The 18,089-nt window shown below is 41.7% G+C and overlaps 1 protein-coding gene across 1 annotated transcript in view; it reads right to left on the reverse strand.

The window, feature by feature from the left end:
* Positions 1-5,655: 5,655 nt before the first annotated feature.
* The window catches only part of SLC26A8 (solute carrier family 26 member 8), a gene marked incomplete at both ends in the record, with an annotated part of 65,360 nt that continues 52,926 nt past the window's right edge, over positions 5,656-18,089 (reverse strand). The window contains 9 exons of the mRNA XM_079713968.1: positions 5,656-5,943; positions 6,805-6,989; positions 7,090-7,144; positions 10,619-10,984; positions 14,313-14,444; positions 14,554-14,646; positions 15,033-15,102; positions 15,184-15,290; positions 16,679-16,774. Coding sequence (XP_079570094.1) covers positions 5,656-5,943; positions 6,805-6,989; positions 7,090-7,144; positions 10,619-10,984; positions 14,313-14,444; positions 14,554-14,646; positions 15,033-15,102; positions 15,184-15,290; positions 16,679-16,774 — 1,392 coding nt within the window. The remainder of the gene's footprint in view (positions 5,944-6,804; positions 6,990-7,089; positions 7,145-10,618; positions 10,985-14,312; positions 14,445-14,553; positions 14,647-15,032; positions 15,103-15,183; positions 15,291-16,678; positions 16,775-18,089) is intronic.

The following is an 18,089-nucleotide window of genomic DNA, read 5'->3' on the forward strand; positions in this document are numbered from 1 at the left end:
ACTCTCCCATCCCCAAAGGGCATTACCTAGATCTGCTTTTATGTGCGTCAGAGAGTACACCTATAGCAAGCACACATATCAGTGTTAGGCTTCTTCAGTACAGTACGTAAGCTTAGTGTTAGTATCTCTCAGACGTGATCTACTGTTACTTAGATAAACGTGGTGCCTATTGAGACAACAGAGGATAGAGCTACAGGTGTTCAGTAAGGCTACAAAAACATTTAGTTGATTTAGTTAATGGGTTTTTAATGGCTGTAGTAATTGAGTGAGGCAACTCTGGGGCATTTGCTGTGAAGAATTCTATTTCTTACTGAAGAATAAATAATTATTGGATGAGTGTTACAACAGTGTGACTAATGTTTGAAATTACCATTTTTCTAAAAATTTTTCTATAAACTTTCAAAAGTAGCAATGTTTGTAGGTACTATAAATCAAGCTTTGGAAGTCCCCCAAATAAAGACTGCTTTCCTTTAAGGAAAAAAAAAATTGCAATTTTCTGGCATGAGGGCATAGTGCATTTCACTTAAGCATTGCTATAGTTTATACTCAGTCTCCTTGTCTGTTTCATGAAAGGTACTGTTAGGTAAACTGGATTTCTGTCAACTCCCTGGCATTTCCCTTACATTTATTAAATCTGAAGAAAGGATACTGGAAATAAAGTTGTAGGCCTGGTGCTTCCTAGAGGGCTGAGGCCAGGTGTGGGCATCCAGCAGTGTTCCCAGGTTGTTTATCTCAGTCCTTGAGAACAAGAAATGCATGTTGGGATGGTGGTATTTTAGATTTAATCAAAGCACCCTCTAATTTACTAAAGAAAAAGTTCTATAACTTTGGGAGGTAAAAATCCCTTCATTACTAAGACAAAGCCCATGCTTTCTAGTAAAACAAAAGAAACACCCTAGAATGTTAACAGAATTTATCTCTAGGGAATGGAAGTACAGGAGATTTCTTCCCCCCCCACCCGCTTTTCTGTATTTTATAGATTTTCATTAAAGAGCAAGTATTATTCTTACAATGAAAAGCTGTATTTTAACAAATTTATAAGATAACACAAAATTAATTAAAGCATGAGGCTCCTTTGATTATATTAAGTCCAATATTCAGAGCATTGGATAGAGTTTTTAGAAAGACTGTCTCAATTTGGGGGAATAATTAGCCCTATACTAAATGGTGCTCTAGTCTCACCTAACAAAGCATAAAAGTCATACTGAAGTGATCAAGCTGTTTCCAAGTAATTTAACCATTTCCCAGAACAAAACTCAAGATTTTTCTTGGTGCTTACTCAGATGGACACTTGATCCACAGTAGCTGTGGCTCCTCTGCTCATCCTTGGTCCATTGGGAGCCTCGTGTTTATCCCACTTAATCTCAATGCCCAGCTCAAATGTCATTTCTTCTCAGTAGTTTTCCCTGACCCACATTCTTTCTAACCCTTCCTGTCATCTGTATTTCTATAGCACTTTACCTCTCATTATTATCACCTTTTCGTTTAGTAGGCATGACACTCTCCCTGCATGTTTGTAGCTTGGGAGCTCCTTGAGGGCAGATATCATATTCTATTCATTCTTTTATCATAGTGTGGTGGATTAAAAATGGCCATAAATTATTTTCTCTTCAAGAAGTGGAGTGTATTTGCCCTCGCACTGAATCATGGCTGGCCTTGTCACTTACTTTGATCTGTGGAATGTGGCAGGTGACATGCTGCCTTGAGCTGCTGTGTGAAGTCCAGGTACACTCCCAGAGAGACTGTGTGGAGAGAGAGATGGCTGCCTGGCCAGCCTCCAGCTCTTCCAGCCATCCCAGCTGAGATGTCAAGACTTGTGAGTAAACCCATCTTCAATTTCTAGCCCCAGGTGAATCTCTAGATGACTGCGGCCTCATGAATGGGCCTAGCTAAACCCAGCCCAGATTGCAGAATAATGAACAAATACATGACTATTGTTTTAAGCCACTAAATTTTGGGTGGATTGTCATGCAGTAATAGATCACGGAAACACAGAGTATCTGGGTTATGGTGAGTCTTCCAATAAGTGTTTGTCGAATTAAATTTATTTTTGTATTTATTTATTTATTTTGGCTGCACCATGTGGCATGCGGGATCTTAGTTCCCCGACCAGGGATCGAACCTGTGTCTCCTGAATTGGGAGTGTGGGGTCTTAACCACTGGACCACCAGGGAAGTCCCAAATTAAATTTAATTGTAAGAGATTGGTTGGGTAAAATTGGTCCAGATGACCCTCATGGTCCTTTTTAACACTGAGATTCTATAATCTCAAGACACTTAATGACCTTGGATTATGCCATTACTTCCTTTATTTCTACCTATAAATGAGAGTTGAATCTAGATGCAATATAGTTAAGTCCTTGGGCATCTTAGTCCATTTGGGCTGCTATAACAAAATACCATAGACTGGGTGGCTTATAAACAACAGAAATTTATTTCTCACAGTTCTGGAGGCTGGGAAGTCCAAGATCAAAGTGCTGGCAGATTAGATGTCTGGTGAGAATCCACTTTCTGGTTCATAGATGGCTGTCTCCTTGCTGTGTCCTTATATAGTGGAAGGGAGGAGGGAACTCTCTGAGGCCTCTTTTATAAGGGCACTGATCCCACTAATAATTGTAAGAGTGACCTAATCACCTCCCAAAGGCCCCATCTCTTAATACCATTATCTTGGATATTAGGAGTTCAACATGTGAATTTTGGGTGACACAAATATTTAGATCATAATATTCCATCTCTGGTTCCCCAAACTTCATGTCCTTCTCACATATCATCAACTCAAAGGTCTAAGTCCAAGGTCTCATCTAACTGTCATCTAAATCAGATATGGGTAAGATCAAGTTACAATCCATTGGGCTTTGTGACATTTAATGTATTAATATTTAGAGACAGCACCTAGGGTCACCTATTTTGACCAATCTCTTTTCCAAACCTAGTTTTCTGCAGTTGTATTGATTTCACTTAATTTCTTATATGTGAAAATCATGCCCCATAACCCATTTACTGTAGAACATAAACTACTTTGAGATTTTTTTCAGTAATGGAGAAAAATACTCTTTCAGATCTGGCCTATACTAGTTTTTTAGTCTTTAAAATTTTTCTCCAATTTCTTATTAGAGGTATAAAATCTGTAATGATGACCATACAATGAAAAGTGAGCTAACCAATCCAAACCATGGCATTTTGTAAAGTTTGAAATGTCTTAGAATTTCAGGCAATCTGCATTTTGGAAGAAGACTCAGCCTTTGAATTGTTACTCACTTTACCCTTTCTTTAATGCTGAACTGTTTACAATCAACTGACCATTTTTCTTCATCTCATTATTTCAGGAGGGGATGGATGCTATGGATTTATGAAGAATATGCTTTAAAGATAGGCTATAGTCCAAGCATCAGGTTGGTCTTTCTGAGGTCATGCATGAAAATCAAGATTTAGCTATGTTGCATTTATAACAGAAAGGTCCGAAGTCTAAACTCTACCAGACTGTCAGAAGCCATTGGTTCTGTGTTTAAAGACCTTCCTCTGATGGAAATGTGGGAATGGAAGGGAGCTGGAGTGAGAGGGCGGCAGCCCACAGAAACTGGGCTCTCCGTGCTCTTTCTAGTCTCCTGTTTTAAATGTGAAATGTTTTCTTGGTTTTGAAACATTTCTGTGCTTGTTCCTGCCACCCTGACAGCCTGGTTTGAACCAGTTTCTGGTTGAGTCCTTGGTGCCATGTTAATCACCCTTAGGCTCCATCTGCATGTGTCCCTGGGTGCCCAGCTTCTGTACTTACCCATGGTTACCACTCTTGGTCCCCCGTTTGGTTCTGCCCTCCTAGCAGTCATTGGAACCTACTTTCAGTCTAGCTCTTTCTCATCCCTCAGATGCAAGGTCATTGTCATTACCATAGGAAGAGTTTCCTTGACACCCAAGGTAGGTTCAGGTCCTCCTGATGTATGCCCTCTTTGTTTCCTGTATTTTACCATCAAGGTACTTATCACAATTTATAACTATCTTTGTCATCTATTCTGCTTATTTTTGTGTCTTCAGCACCTGGGACAGTGGCTGGCACATAGTAGGAGTTCAATAAATGTGTTGAGTAAACATGAACAAATGAAGCTTGTAACTTGGGCCCCCATCTCTTTTAGGGTACAATTGTATGTGACCTTGGGCTAGTTACAAAACTTATGTCTCACTTTATGCATGTGTAAAGTAGGGAGGGATAATATTGTTTTATTTACCCCACAGTTTGGGGTGCTGTGTATATAGCAGATGCTTAGTAAATGTTTGTAGAATGAATAAATGCACCTGTTATCTCTGTGATAAGAGACACTTATTTTAAGAAGTATTTCGTTCATCTAACAGGTGAGAGAAGTTGATTTTCTAAGCAAGGGGAATCTTGTTTACTGAGTGGGAAATAAAATTCAGTATTCCCAATGCCTTTGCCCAGGGGTTTATATTTCTTTTCAGGTTGTACCTTAATACTAGATATTTCTTAGTGGAGGAGGGGAAATTTTTTTAAATGAATTTGGACCAAACTAGTGATTTGATTGACTTTTCCAATTCCTAAGGGGTTTGTGTCTGTCACAGATTTTAACTGTTTGGTCCACCAAGAGTACAGATTCTAGATTGCCCGGATCTTAAAAACCTGTAAGAAAGAAGCAACGGCGAATGTGAATCTGAAGACCAGGGGGAGTTCTATAGAGCTAACATTCTCATTGGGTGGTACAGCTTATTGGCCTTCTGAAACACTGTCAGGATAAGATCCTGACCTTGGAGTGATGGCAAAAGTGCTTTTAGCCTAAAAGTTCTTTGTACTACAAGCCTTCACAGGCTGGCCTTTTTTTTTGTTTTTTGCCACACTGCACGGCATTTGGGATCTCAGTTCCCCGACCAGGGATCAAACCCACACCCCCTGCATTGGAAGCCCAAAGTCTTAACCACTGGACCACCAGGGAAGTCCCAGCCTGGACTTAACCTATTTACCCCCTATTTCCCACTGCAGCAGTGCAGTGAAGATAACATATAAAGTACAAATGCTACACACTTTTTCTTTTTTTTGCTCATCTCTTCCCCACCGTCTCTACCTACTTCTGGAATTTCTTCCACCTGACATTTCCTTTGGCATACAGAATACAGAAAAGGTAGAAGATGCAGGAAGGGTCCAAATGTAACTAGAGTTATGTATTTTATTTGAGCCTCATCTCTTTAGAGAAAGGGGAACACAGATGAGAGGAATAAGTTAGAGATGGTCTGAAAAAAAAAAAAGCACAGAGGTGAGGGGTGTGAAGAAGGAAATCCTTCAGTGGAACATCTGCTGAAGGTGAAACGAAGTGAACCTGGATAAGGAATCAGAGATAATTCTTGGTGTTTAGTATTGTGATCTGGGAGTGAGATCCCAGCGCTGAGGAAGGAAGAAGGCCAACAGGTGGAGGAGTCCCAGAGCAAGTACTGCTAGTTTGTAACTAGCCTACGTCTCCAGACCAAGTGGCCCCATTTGGGTGGGGAGGATTTGCTGAGGGAATCTGACCCCTTATTCTTAGCTCATCTACAAGGTATCCTCACTGGCGTTGCTCTGGGATGTAAATGAATTCATAAGTTGATGCCTCCTCTCTACTGACTGTGTCCTAGGCTGAGTCTGAGGTGGGGACTGGGGAGTTATAGACTGATACAGAGGCTAGTACTGCTGCTGAGACCTTGGCCTGGATGTGGGCTCAGGCTTGGTCTCTGTCTCTGGATCCAGCTCAGATTCAGGCTCCAGCTCTGACTCAGGCTCCACCTCGTGATCCAGGTCTAGGTCCGGATCTAGCCCAGTCTCTTGTTCTGACTCCTGCGTGGGATACAGATCAAAGTCTAGCTCTGATTCCTCCTCTGTTACTGGGTCCTGGAGTATGGTGAAGGCTGGACTTTTACTTCTGGGGGCTTCTATAAGACAGCTGCTCATTTTATGTTTTGATTCTTCTTTCTGAAATATACACAATTAGATGGGTTAAAACTTCCCAATTAGATTTAATTTTTGAACAGTCAAGGAATTTCAGAATACAGTAGGACTTAAGGTACCAGAAAGTATGGGTTCCTGGCAAAGTAGAAAATATTTCTGGCCTAAATTTGCTTTTCATCTTCTTTGTACCCTCTGGTTCCTCAGTTACTTACCATGCTTCAGGCTCAGTCAATCCATAACTTTCAATTTCTCTAGTTTTTCTAGCCCGCCTGGATTTCATGGTCAACCATTTAAATAACAATGGTCTTGTCAGCATTCCTGGACATCTTGTCTTCTTGATTTTACTTGTCTTTCCAACCCCATAATGTAATCCTCAGCAGGCCCTTCATGACCTGGCTTCCTGCTATCTTCTTTAGCTTTATCTCTGTCTATAGTTCTCACCTTTTGCTCTAGCCATAGAGTTAGACTGGCATATCTTTATGTCTGCTAGTTCATCAGTTTTATTATCCATCCCAAGGGTGGTGGTGGTGGGGGATTTTAAAGGGATAGCTAAGGAGGATATTTAAAATATTTAATAATTGGTATGGCATTGGCACTAACCAAGCCTGCTGTAAAAAGATCCTTGAGGCCTCTGCTGGGTTGGGTAACCCCTCTTCAGTTGGGAAAGGATCCTGAATGACACCCAGATGCCATGGCAGTGTGGGAACCTGGGACTCAGGTTTACTGCTATTTATCAACTGGTAAGGGAACCTTTCAACATTTCAAATTCTGGGACAGCCACACTCAAAAACCTTTCCTGGATGTTGCTCATCTCTATCTGATTAGGTGTCTCCTCCCACCTCACCGCCACACCACTCCCCACCCCGATGCTTCACATCATCCAACCTTGTCTGTTTCTGAGTAGGCTTCTTGTATCACTGTCTCCGATTCGTCCACACTTAACTCGGAGGACTCTGGCAACTTCCTTGACAAAGCAAACAGCACAGCATCGTGGAGGGTGAGGAACAGCTGGGCCTTGGTGATGCCAGCGTCAAAGAAATCATTCTTCTCAAGTGCCCTGACCACAGAAGCTACAAACCAAACCGGGAACACACACAGGGTCAGACATCTGGGGAGGAGAGGATCCAGGATACAAAACACAGCCCTCTTCATAAGATGAAAGATACTCACAGTGACACCCTGCAATGAGGAACAAGATGTTGGCGTTTTGGAAAGCACTGAACATCTGTGGGGAGAGAGTAAGCCAGTTTTAGAGATCTTCATACTCAGTAGAGGAAAGGGCCTTTTAATTAGCTGAGGTTTAAAACCTCTTTGGTCATTCACTTGTCTGGGTATATGTACCTTTGCATCCCCACCCCATTTAGCTCTGTAAACATTTGATGAGTGAACTGCTTTATGCCAGGAAATGCCTAAAGTGCCAGAATACAAAAGAGAATCAGATGGTCTTGTGTGAGGTGGGGAGTGAGAGGGAGGGTTGCCCATGGTCTTAAGTGGGGAAACAGTTCACATAAAGAGATAAATGTTCACATGAGGACGGTGCTAGGATAGACACAGGCACAGGTGTGATGGGGACACACTGGACGGGCCTCATGAACAATCATATCTTGGTATTATTGCTTAGTGTTTGCACGTGGCCCCCTTCTCTCTGGAGTCCACTAAGCAGAGGTGGCAAAATGTGGCCCAGAGATGGTCAAGTGATATAGTTGGGAATGGTATTCAGGAACCCTGAGGATCATATTCAGCTCTGCTCTGCAAAGTTGTATATGAATTTAGTAAAACATCAGACACTGACCCCAAGTATATACTTCAGCCTATATATATATATATGCTCTGGAGCTATGAATCTTAACGTTCAATTCAAAAGAAGTCACCATTCACCTTAATATTCTAAGACTCAACAGGTTCCAAACCTGGACACTAAGTTGGAGTGTCAAAAGAAATAAAACAGACAGACTCTACTTCTTTCACTACAAAGGGGAAACAAGAAAGTCATTCTTTTTTTTTTTTTTTTTTTTTTAAAGAGATATCCTTTTATTATTTATTTATTTATTTATTTATTTATTTATTTATTTATTCTGCGGTATGCGGGCCTCTCGCTGTTGTGGCCTCTCCCGTTGCGGAGCACAGGCTCCGGACGCGCAGGCCCAGAGACCATGGCTCACGGTCCCAGCCGCTCCGCGGCACGTGGGATCTTCCCAGACCGGGGCACGAACCCATGTCCCCTGCATCAGCAGGCGGACTCTCAACCACTGCGCCACCAGGGAAGCCCAAGAAAGTCATTCTTGATCATACAGTAAATCATAAAGTTATTTGGTAAAGAGCCACTATAGACATACTCTAAATGACAAGCAATGGGAGATTGAAATCCCGTGAATTAAGAAGAAGCTTAAATGGAGTGGTTGTCTCTAATAAGAACAACTACTGGGATTTTTCTTAGTGGGTTCAAGTTTTCAATTATAAAGTAAACAAAACATAATGACTTCCTCCAACAAGGCGGGTTACAACAAAGCAAACAGCACAGCGTCGTGGAGGGTGAGGAACAGCTGGGCCTTGGTGATGCCAGTGTTAAAGAAATCATTCTTCTCAAATGCTCTGGCCACAGAAGCTACAAACCAAACCCGAACACACACAGAGCCAGACACCTGGGGGGAAACCTGCCTTTTTAAAGTGTGAGGGTGTACCGTGAATCTCTGAAGACTGCAAAGTTAAGGTGCCGGACATTGCCTCAATGATGGGGCCGGAGCAGAAAGTCATCAACATAGGCCAGGTTGATGGAAGGGTCATGCCAAGGACCAGAACATATGGTGCCTCCAAAAAATGGAAGACGAGAGGAGAGAGGAAAGGATGGCCCAATTATACTACAGAACAGGGGGAAGAGTGATATAATGTCAGAGGCTTTAAGTTCCAGTGCTGGACAGGCCCCTTCCTAGCTGCGAGTACAGGACTCTTAGGGGGAAATATGGCTTGTCCCTCAGGGCTGTTGTGAGAACTAAATGAGATAGTGTATATAAATGTGCTCAACTCAGTCTGGCATGTAAGAGACATTCAATAGTGTAGTCAATGAAATCTAAAGCTACAGCTACAGTGTAAGACTGGGAGAAGAGAACACAGCCCAGTAGTACAACCTAAGATGGAAAAGTCCCAAAGATAAGACATTATCAAGTATATTTGAGCCTGCAAATGGAGTGGGGGTGGGGTGTTGGTGGGGAGAGGGTCTCATGGATGGGAAAGCCCTTAATGTAAATCTCTTCTAAGCCTCTCATTTTATAGATGAGGAAACCAAGTGCAATTTATTAAGTTGCCTCGGGTCTGATGGACAGTGAGTGGTAGTAAAGCCAGGACAGAGCACACATCCACAGACCACCAATCAGAGTTCTTTCTGCTATGACAAGCTTCCTATTGCCTTAGACCAAAGAGGAGCTGGACTCACTTAACACAGAATCATATTCAGTTAGGAATAAGACATAGGATAAAATATTTATAAATATTTTGTTCAAATGGAATCTGAGGATACAAGAAGGAAAGTCAGCCAAAGGAGCATATCTCAAAAAATGGTGTGTGTGTGGGGGGACGGACAGTGGTTAAGAATCGCCTGCCAATGCAGGGGACACGGGTTCAAGCCCTGGTCCGGGAAGATCCCACATGCCACCGAGCAACTAAGGCCGTGCACCATAACTACTGGGCCTGAGCTCTAGAGCCTATGCCACAACTACTGAAGCCCATGTGCCTAGAGCCTGTGCTCTGCAACAAGAGAAGCCACTGCAATGAGAAGCCCACGCACCACAACGAAGAGTAGCCCCTGCTCGCCGCAGCTAGAGAAAGCCTGAGCTCAGCAACAAAGACCCAACGTGGCCAAAAATAAATTAATTAAATAAAATTTTTTTAAAAGTGGGTGCAGTTAGAGCCAGGAAGCGAGTGGGTTCAGGATGTGTAAACCTGAGTCATCACCAACAGGAGCAAGAGTGAGATAGAGGACTAAAAACTGAGATAAGCTGGCTTGAAAAAAAAAGACACTGTACTTATGAGACATTAAACAATAAAGCCAATATGGTTAGTTGTGCACCTAAACTGTCCATATTGTACAAGAAAGAAAGAAATGAAATCTGTCTGAGAAACCAGAAAGTGGGAGAGAAGCCAGGACTCAGGGAACATAGCTTTGAAGGAAAAATCTTTCCTGCCCTTTTCACCCAAAGATGCAGGCAATGAAGAAGGAACTGGGGAAGATCCTTACAGGTACCGGACTGGGCGGCCCCACGCTTGGGGTGCCATTTCATCACAAGTTCTTCAAACCTGGGTGCCTTTTAGAGCAGCTGAATAGTGGAGAATTCCTTGTGAACTTTCTTCTGTAGCATTTGAACCTATTCCTTGACATTTTTTGTAGCTAACTCCCAGGATATGCTGGGAGTTGCTGGGGGTGGCACAGATTGCTGTTTCAATGGTGTTAAGAGTTTCCTAGTTTTCAGTCCTTGAGAAAAAATATGCCATGGTTAGGGAACCAACCCTAGTTTAGTAAATCAGAGTTGCTTCATTTTCTTTTTATTCTGGTTGACCTTAAACTGCCTTTGGTGCTCACGTTCCTAGTGGCCTAGGAGTCACAGAGCAGCTGACCAGTGACTAACAGGATTCAATCAGGATCAGGGCTGGGATGGTGGTGGTAGGAGGGGATCAGGGTTCTTGTGAAAGCCTCCTTAGTACTTACCTGTCTTAGTACGACCAAAGCCTGTGCATCCACAAGATGTACCATGGAGAAGTCCAGGATGATGGTGTGGATGCTGGGTAGAAGAGATGAAGTCGAGTAAGGCAGGAGTGTTCTACCTCCGACCTGAGTTTCAGAAGCATCAGGGAGCGTGATCGACATGCTCTTAGAGGGGTCATCAGAAAGCCAAACTTTCTCCACCTCCTTGTAGTTTGGATTTCTCTGGGATGTGGAAGATGTTATGTACGGTACTTGGTCATCGGACATAGTCTGGCCTGTGTCCATGCTCTTGAAACGTGAGCAGTGGACCAGGTTAATGGAGGACGAGTCGAGGCCCCGTTTACTTTCAAATCGTTCTGTGTAAACAACCTGGGATGACAGAGTTAGGGGAGGACTATGATAAGACTCAAACAAGCCTGGAAGCATTCGCAACTATGCTGTTTCTATCTACTAACTCACTTCCCTCTCTCTTGGAAGACTCCGCAGACTATGCATTATACCTTTTTTCCTTAGATATCTCACCGTCACTTCCAGCTTGTGACTAAAACCACGTTCATCTTTCCTGATCCTCACCACTCAGAGCCACCCCTCCCAACTTCCCCACATGCATCAGTGACATTATCATTGTCTTAGTGAGCCAGACTTTAAATCATCTTTGATTTAGTCCTTTCCCTCATCCCTGGATTCTAATTAGTCTCCCGCACCTACTAGAACTTTGAAGTATTTCTTCCATCAGTCCCTTTTCTCAACACCTCCTTCTTTTATCAATGAAACTGTCTTCTGTCAGACTTCCTTAAGGAGACAAAAGGTACTTGAGTGTGGCTATCTTTACCTTTCACTCCTTTCATGCTCCTAGTAGGCCTATGTCGCTTAAAGACAGTACCAAGCCATCGCTTAAGGAGAGTACCAAGCACCGGGAATACAATGGCATGAAAGATGTGAATGCTGACTCTGCAGTCACAGGGACCAGATTCTACCTGGGGAGAGGGCACGTGTCCATTTAAAGGATGAATAACAACCTAAATGGACAAGAACTGTAAGGCATGTGGGAAAATGAAGAGTTCATTTGCTAGAGCGGTATACTTTGGGGTGATGTTTCTTTAAGAAAAATCTGTTGTTCTAATAATGTTGCTTGTGAAATAAACTTTAAAAATAGAAAAAAATGTAAAGATTAAAACTAACAAGGTAGTATATATTGTATTGCTAAAAAAAAGTGGTGTGGACAAATGATAATATTACAGTTCAAAGGAGAGAGGTGCTCCCCAAGACTTGACAGTCACTGAGGCCAGGCCTTTGGGGGACAGCTGAGCACTGGCTCAGTGTTGGGGAGATACAAGGTCCTTCAGGGAGAAGAAACCTCTGAGAGCCTTCCCTTTCTCTCTGTCTACTCTATACTCTTTCAAGAGCTTTCACAATCCACTCCCACCGGGTCTGCCTGAACTTACTGCCCAGGCCAAGCCTATTACTCTGAGGATCCCATGCTTATTTCTACCTCAGTGTCCTTGTCCAAGCCTATTCATGGACTGGGAGTCCTTCTTTTTCCTACCTGACATAAATCCAAATTTCTCTCTCCTGCCCAGCTTAAGTCCATTACTACCGTGAAGTTTCCCTGCCTTTTTGAGTTCATGCCGATCTCTTTAACTGAAGTCTTAGAGTGGTTAGAATATAAACACATGATTTAGAACATAACAGTATACTGCATGGTATGGTTTACCATCTTATTTCATCAGTTTTAAGATGCACCATTACTTTTTGTACTGTCAAGAAACAAACAAAACTCTGCAAATTAAACTATAATAATGCCATCAATTTTATAATGCATCTAAATTTCAGAGATGTGAAAAAAATGTATATTTTTGGATGGATAAATACAATAATAGTCTTAAATGTCACATTAATAGAGAGCTGTTTCCCCAGTTTGATTTTTTTTTTTTTTTTTTTTTTTTGGCCGTACCGCACAGCTTGTGGGATCTTAGCTCCCTGACCAGGGATTGAACCCAGGCCCACAGCAGTGAAAGCACCAAGTCTTAACCACTGGACTGCCAGGAAATCCTCCCCAGTTTGAATTAAAATTCCATAAATTGCTTCAAAATAATCCTGTGATTTTGAGGGGCTGTAGGTGGGTAGGGATATAGATGAAATAAGATCGAATACGAGGTGATAAATCTTAAAGTGGATGGTGAGTACACAGAGGCTCATTATACTTGTCTCTACTCTTGTATATGTTCAAATTTTTCCATGAAAAAATTTTAAAAAAAAAGAACAACCTGGATGAAACTTGAGGACATTATGCTATGTGAAATAAGCCAATTGCAAAAAGACAAATACTGCATGATTCCACTTATGTGAGGCATCTGGAAGAGTCAAAGTCATAGAAACAGAAAGTGTAATAGTGGTTGCCGGGGGCTGGGAGGAGGAGGAAATGGGGAGTTGTTTAATGGGTCAGAGTTCCAGTTTTGTGAGATGAAAAAGTTCTGGAGGTAGATGGTCGTAATGATTGCACAGCAATGTGAATATATTTAACACTATTGAACTGTACACTTAAAAATGGTTAAGATGATAGATTTTATGTTATGTGCCTTATACCACAATTAAAGAGAAAAAGAAAAAGGAACTACCTGGAGACAGAGGCCCCTAAAAATTTGTTTTCCTTTTTCATAGTGTCATAGTTCTGGGCACACAGTATGAGATCAATTAATACGAGATCATATTCTACTCTAAAATGTATTTTCTGATGTCCTGTAAATACTCTCTACAATACTCAGTGCAGTGTGGATACAAAATAAAAATTAGAGATAGTGTTAATTCTAGTAGTAGAGCAGTCCTCTTGGCAGGGAAGTTGGTATTTTCCAGGAACTCAGTAGAACCTATGCTCCATTCGGGTGTATAGCAATGAGAGTGGGTGCTTAGTATTGTAGGTGAGGAGGGGGATGGGAGGTGTTCTTGTGTGTGTGTGTGTGTGTGTGTGTGTGTGTGTGTGTGTGTGTGTGTGTGTAGACAGAGCTGCTCCTCCAGGGTGTTTGTGTGGATGAAAGGCCTTGAAGCTGGAAATGAACAGCCCTGCCCTGGGGAAAGGGAATATTTAGATCAAATCTGAGTTGGAAATTAATGAGCGCTGTAACTCATCCGCTAAAATAATATTCAGATGCTGTAAAATCCCAATGTCTGCTTATCTGCCCTCCACCCCACATCATCATTTCCCTGGTCACAGGCAGACATCAGGAGACTCTGACAGATCCTTGGGAACCCCAGCCACCTTGACCCTGTCTGCCCTTGACCCTGCTGCAGTTAGAAAACAATCTTTAAGTCACTTGTTTTCAGAAATCTATAGCCAGGGAGCTAAGATAAAAGTCAAGGAAACAGGGACAACCAGGGAACTACTGACAATGTCAACAGGCAGACTGTACTCTGTGCTCAGATAAGTTGCTGGCCATTGAGAAGGGAATCAGGAGTCAGGACATCTCCCCCTGCCTCCTACTTTCAGGGCAAGATCTGAACCTGAAAGGGAACCCGTGTCTCCATTTCTGAGTAGAAATCTTTGATTTCCAATTACTCATGGTTCGTCTAAGAGTTAAAATCCCTGAGGGGGGTTAGATTTTCTTTTCTTTTCTTTCTTTTTTTTTTAAAAAAAACTACTAGTGCACTTCTTTTTTATAAAATGTGGAGAAAAATGCAGAAAAGAAGACATGTTTCTAACCCTGGGCGGTGGCTCCGGTTCATCACAGTTGCAGAAACAACAACAAATCTTTCCTCGCTGGGGGCCATCTTCATTTTGATTAAACAGGCTGTAAATTTCTTCTTCTGTAAGAGGCACCTTTACCATTTCAACCTGAAAGACATATGAGGGGGTCTCATACGGATGGTGAGTGGGGGAGGGGAGAATACTCGGGGAAGGGGAGGGGAGCAGGTGGAGAGAGGCTGGGGAGGAAAGACTTCACCCCCTCTAACAGCTTGCGCTTTAGGTAGTGAACATTGACAAATGTAATGGAGTTGCAGCACTGGAAGATCTTCACCCCTGGAATGTTTGTAACCTGCAAGACAAATAAATGGAAACTTGAGGGAAATTTTTCAGCTCTTTTATGGAGTAAGAAAAAAAAATCCTTAGAACCTCCTGGAGAATCTGTATTCTTTATAAGAAGCAAAATCTAGCAAATTCCTTCCTCCCATTATCATCCCGTGCTTTTCCTGCTTTCTTCTTTTCCTCTCCATTTCCTCACACCTCTCTTTTTCTTGGCCTTCCTCCCCCGAAGTACATTTTTAAATTATCCTTAACTGGCTGCATCGCTTTCCCCACCTTTGTAAATGCATATCTGCAGTGCAGCAGACAGGAGCAAAGGGGTTTTGTAGAAAAACTAAGCAGCAGGCCTGGTCCACCCCATCCTTTGGGCAAAGGAGTGGGACTGATTTGGATTCTTACCTCCCGATAGTCATGGAAGCTTCTATAAATATTGGTGTTAGGGATCTGACCCAGGAGGAGAATCTTAGTTCTGAAAGTAAATGCATTTGTCTTTAGGTCACAGTTGCCTTACCTTGCCATGGCCCACCTCCTATTACCTGAGACAAAGTACCTGTGTGACTGAACAGTGATGATGAAGAAGGTAAAAGCTACTGAAACAAGTAATCCAATGTCCAGTCCCAGTAAAATTGCAGATATGAACGTCACCATCCAAATGAGCTTATGGAAAAGAGGAAGAAGGGAAAAGGAAGACCGTGATAACAAGCAGAATTGAGAAAATCACAAGTCCTCTTTCTCAACTCACCTTTACCCTTTCTCTCCCAACACCTAGGATTTAGAGAACAAATTCCACAGCCATATGAACTGATGCCATCACAAATGATTGGGTCTCAGGGCTACCTAGCAATTCTTTTATGCATCCTTGGTCACTTCTCTCTAATTCTCTCTTAAAACTTCAGTTTCCTCGTGTGAAAAATAGGAATAATAGTATCTGATTTATAGAATTTATTGAGATTAGAAATATTATTTGTAAAGCAACCCAGAACACTCACCAAATTAGTGGTTGCTATTTTAAGAGCTATGATAGTTATTGGGAATCTTTAATATCCTTTTCAAGCCCCTATCCCACCACCTTCTCCATCACTCTCAGCAGGTGATGTTGACTTTCATTTTCACAAAGAAGGTAGGCTGAAGGGGGAGGGATAAATTGGAAGATTGGGATTGACATATACACACTACTATATACAAAATAGATAACTAATAAGAACCTGCTGTAGCACAGGGAACTCTACTCAATACTCTGTAATGGCCTATATGGGAGAAGAATCTAAAAAAGAGTGGATATATGTATAACTGATTCACTTTACTGTATACCTGAAACTAACACAACATTGTAAATCAATAATACTCTAATAAAAATTTAAAAAAGAAGATAGGCCGAAACTCCCTTAAGTATTTACTTCCCCCTCCACCTGCCACTTGTTAGTATGTGCACTCAACCTTCCCCCGTTCTCTCCAGGTCTCTTGGAAGGGCTATCCCTCCTCCTAAGACTCGAAGCTCTACCTGTGCACTGGACCACATTTCCCTCTTAACTTCTCAGGGACCTGCATCCAAAAATGATCCCTTTCCCTATCTCTCTGCCTCTTCTGGGTGCTTCTCCTCTCATTGTATCACATCCCCCATCTTTTATTTCTTGCTGTCTCCCCTTTATGTCTTCTAGTTTTGTGCTCTAGAGAGAAGGAGAGTGCTCCATCAGCTACTCTTCCTGGAAAGACACCTCCTTCTCTTGTTAGAATTTCTGTCTCCCATCCTGGAATGTATTTGTATTAACTGGATTAAAAGTCATTCAAATATGCAATGTATGATAAACCCTTTTGACTAGATCTGTACGTAACTGCAGCTACTTAATTAATTGCATTTTATTTAACTTTGCATAGTTGGAATGGGTATTTCCATGCACCAATAACCTTGACTCCCTTTTTACAGCAAAAGTAGAGTACTAGGCAACAGACAGTGGTTTCAGGTTGATCTCTTTTGTTTGTTCGCTTCCCCTCTCTGCAGGCTTCCCCTCCGTCCTTCCCACCCCACCCAGGACATCTACACTCACACAGTCATATTGGTTCTGCCTCCACAGATTGGGTAAGTTGTAAATGGTTTCAAGGTAGGGTAGGACATTGCTCAGAATAATACCAGCCAGCACAGCCTGTGGGGAAAAGATAAACACTGCTTCATTTTCCTTTCAGGGGTAAAACTCCCAAATTTCCACAAAGGTACCACAGAGAGTTAGTCAGCCTTGCCACTCAGAGATATTATGCACTGATATTTCATAAAAATACCAGGTCCATGCTTTGACTCATTGTCTAATCAAATAAGTATTCTCCACGCTCTTCTCTGCTCGCCTCCATAATTTGTCAAACGCACAAAACAAGGCAAGGCCAGGTCACTCATTTGGCCGGTACAGCTACCACAAGCCCCTTTTAGATTCAGGTCACTGATTACTTACCCTGACAGTGAGAGGAAGAGTACCTGCAGGTTATGATCATCTAGCACCTTCTGCTTCCATGTTGTCACTTTGGTGTCTGAGGCAAGCCCTCAGGGAGGCTGGCACCTTGGCCATTTTTCTTATCTTTGCCTACTTGGCCTTGCTTTGTCTAGGTTGCTTGACATAATCTATGTTACCGGTGTTACTTAGAAACCATTCTCAGAAGGGATGACAAATTAAGAGAATTTCCACTCACAGGAATGCTGAAATAGTTTCAGTTGGGCTTTTTTCAAGTCTAATCATGATGTACTACAATTATTTCAACAATAAGATACCAATTTTTTGTCCATCAAATTAAATTAGCAAATTTAAAACATTGAGGACATCCCATAAAAATGGGTGTTGAGTATTGCCCTTTTGGAAAATAATTTGGCAATATATCAAGAAATGCTAATCTGCTTTCACACAGAAATTTTGTTTTACTCTTAGAAATCTATCTTAAATATAGAAAAAGGTAGATGTACAAAATTGCTCACTGTTGTGTTATTTATAATAACAAAAATTCAGATAACCTAATTTAAGAGGATTAAGTTATAGTATGGAGTATCATGCTACATATTAAATTAAAACAAGAATACCAGATTGTACAGTTAGATCACAATTACGCAAAGTATTATACATTTATAGAGAATAATATTGGTTAGATATATGCCAAAATGTTAATAGTGGTTTATTTGTGACTATGGCTTCAGAGACTGCCACCTCAGTGTGTAAACAGTCTATCTAAAAAATAGATTTTTATCTATTGTGAATTTTCCAAAGTTTTAAAAGTAAGCATGTCTCCCTTTCTGATGGAAAGAAAGTGTCCTAAATATAAGAAAATGAAGATGGATACTCATAGGGATGTAAAATCATCAGGGCCTCAAAGTAGAATCGAACCTACTTTAAGAAACATTTTTCATTCTTTTCCTAACCATCCTCTCTTCTATATACTCTGCCTAGGGCTTCCCTGGTGGCGCAGTGGTTGAGAGTCTGC

This window comes from Hyperoodon ampullatus (genome assembly GCF_949752795.1).
Source record: "Hyperoodon ampullatus genome assembly, chromosome: 10".
NCBI lineage: Eukaryota > Metazoa > Chordata > Mammalia > Artiodactyla > Ziphiidae > Hyperoodon > Hyperoodon ampullatus.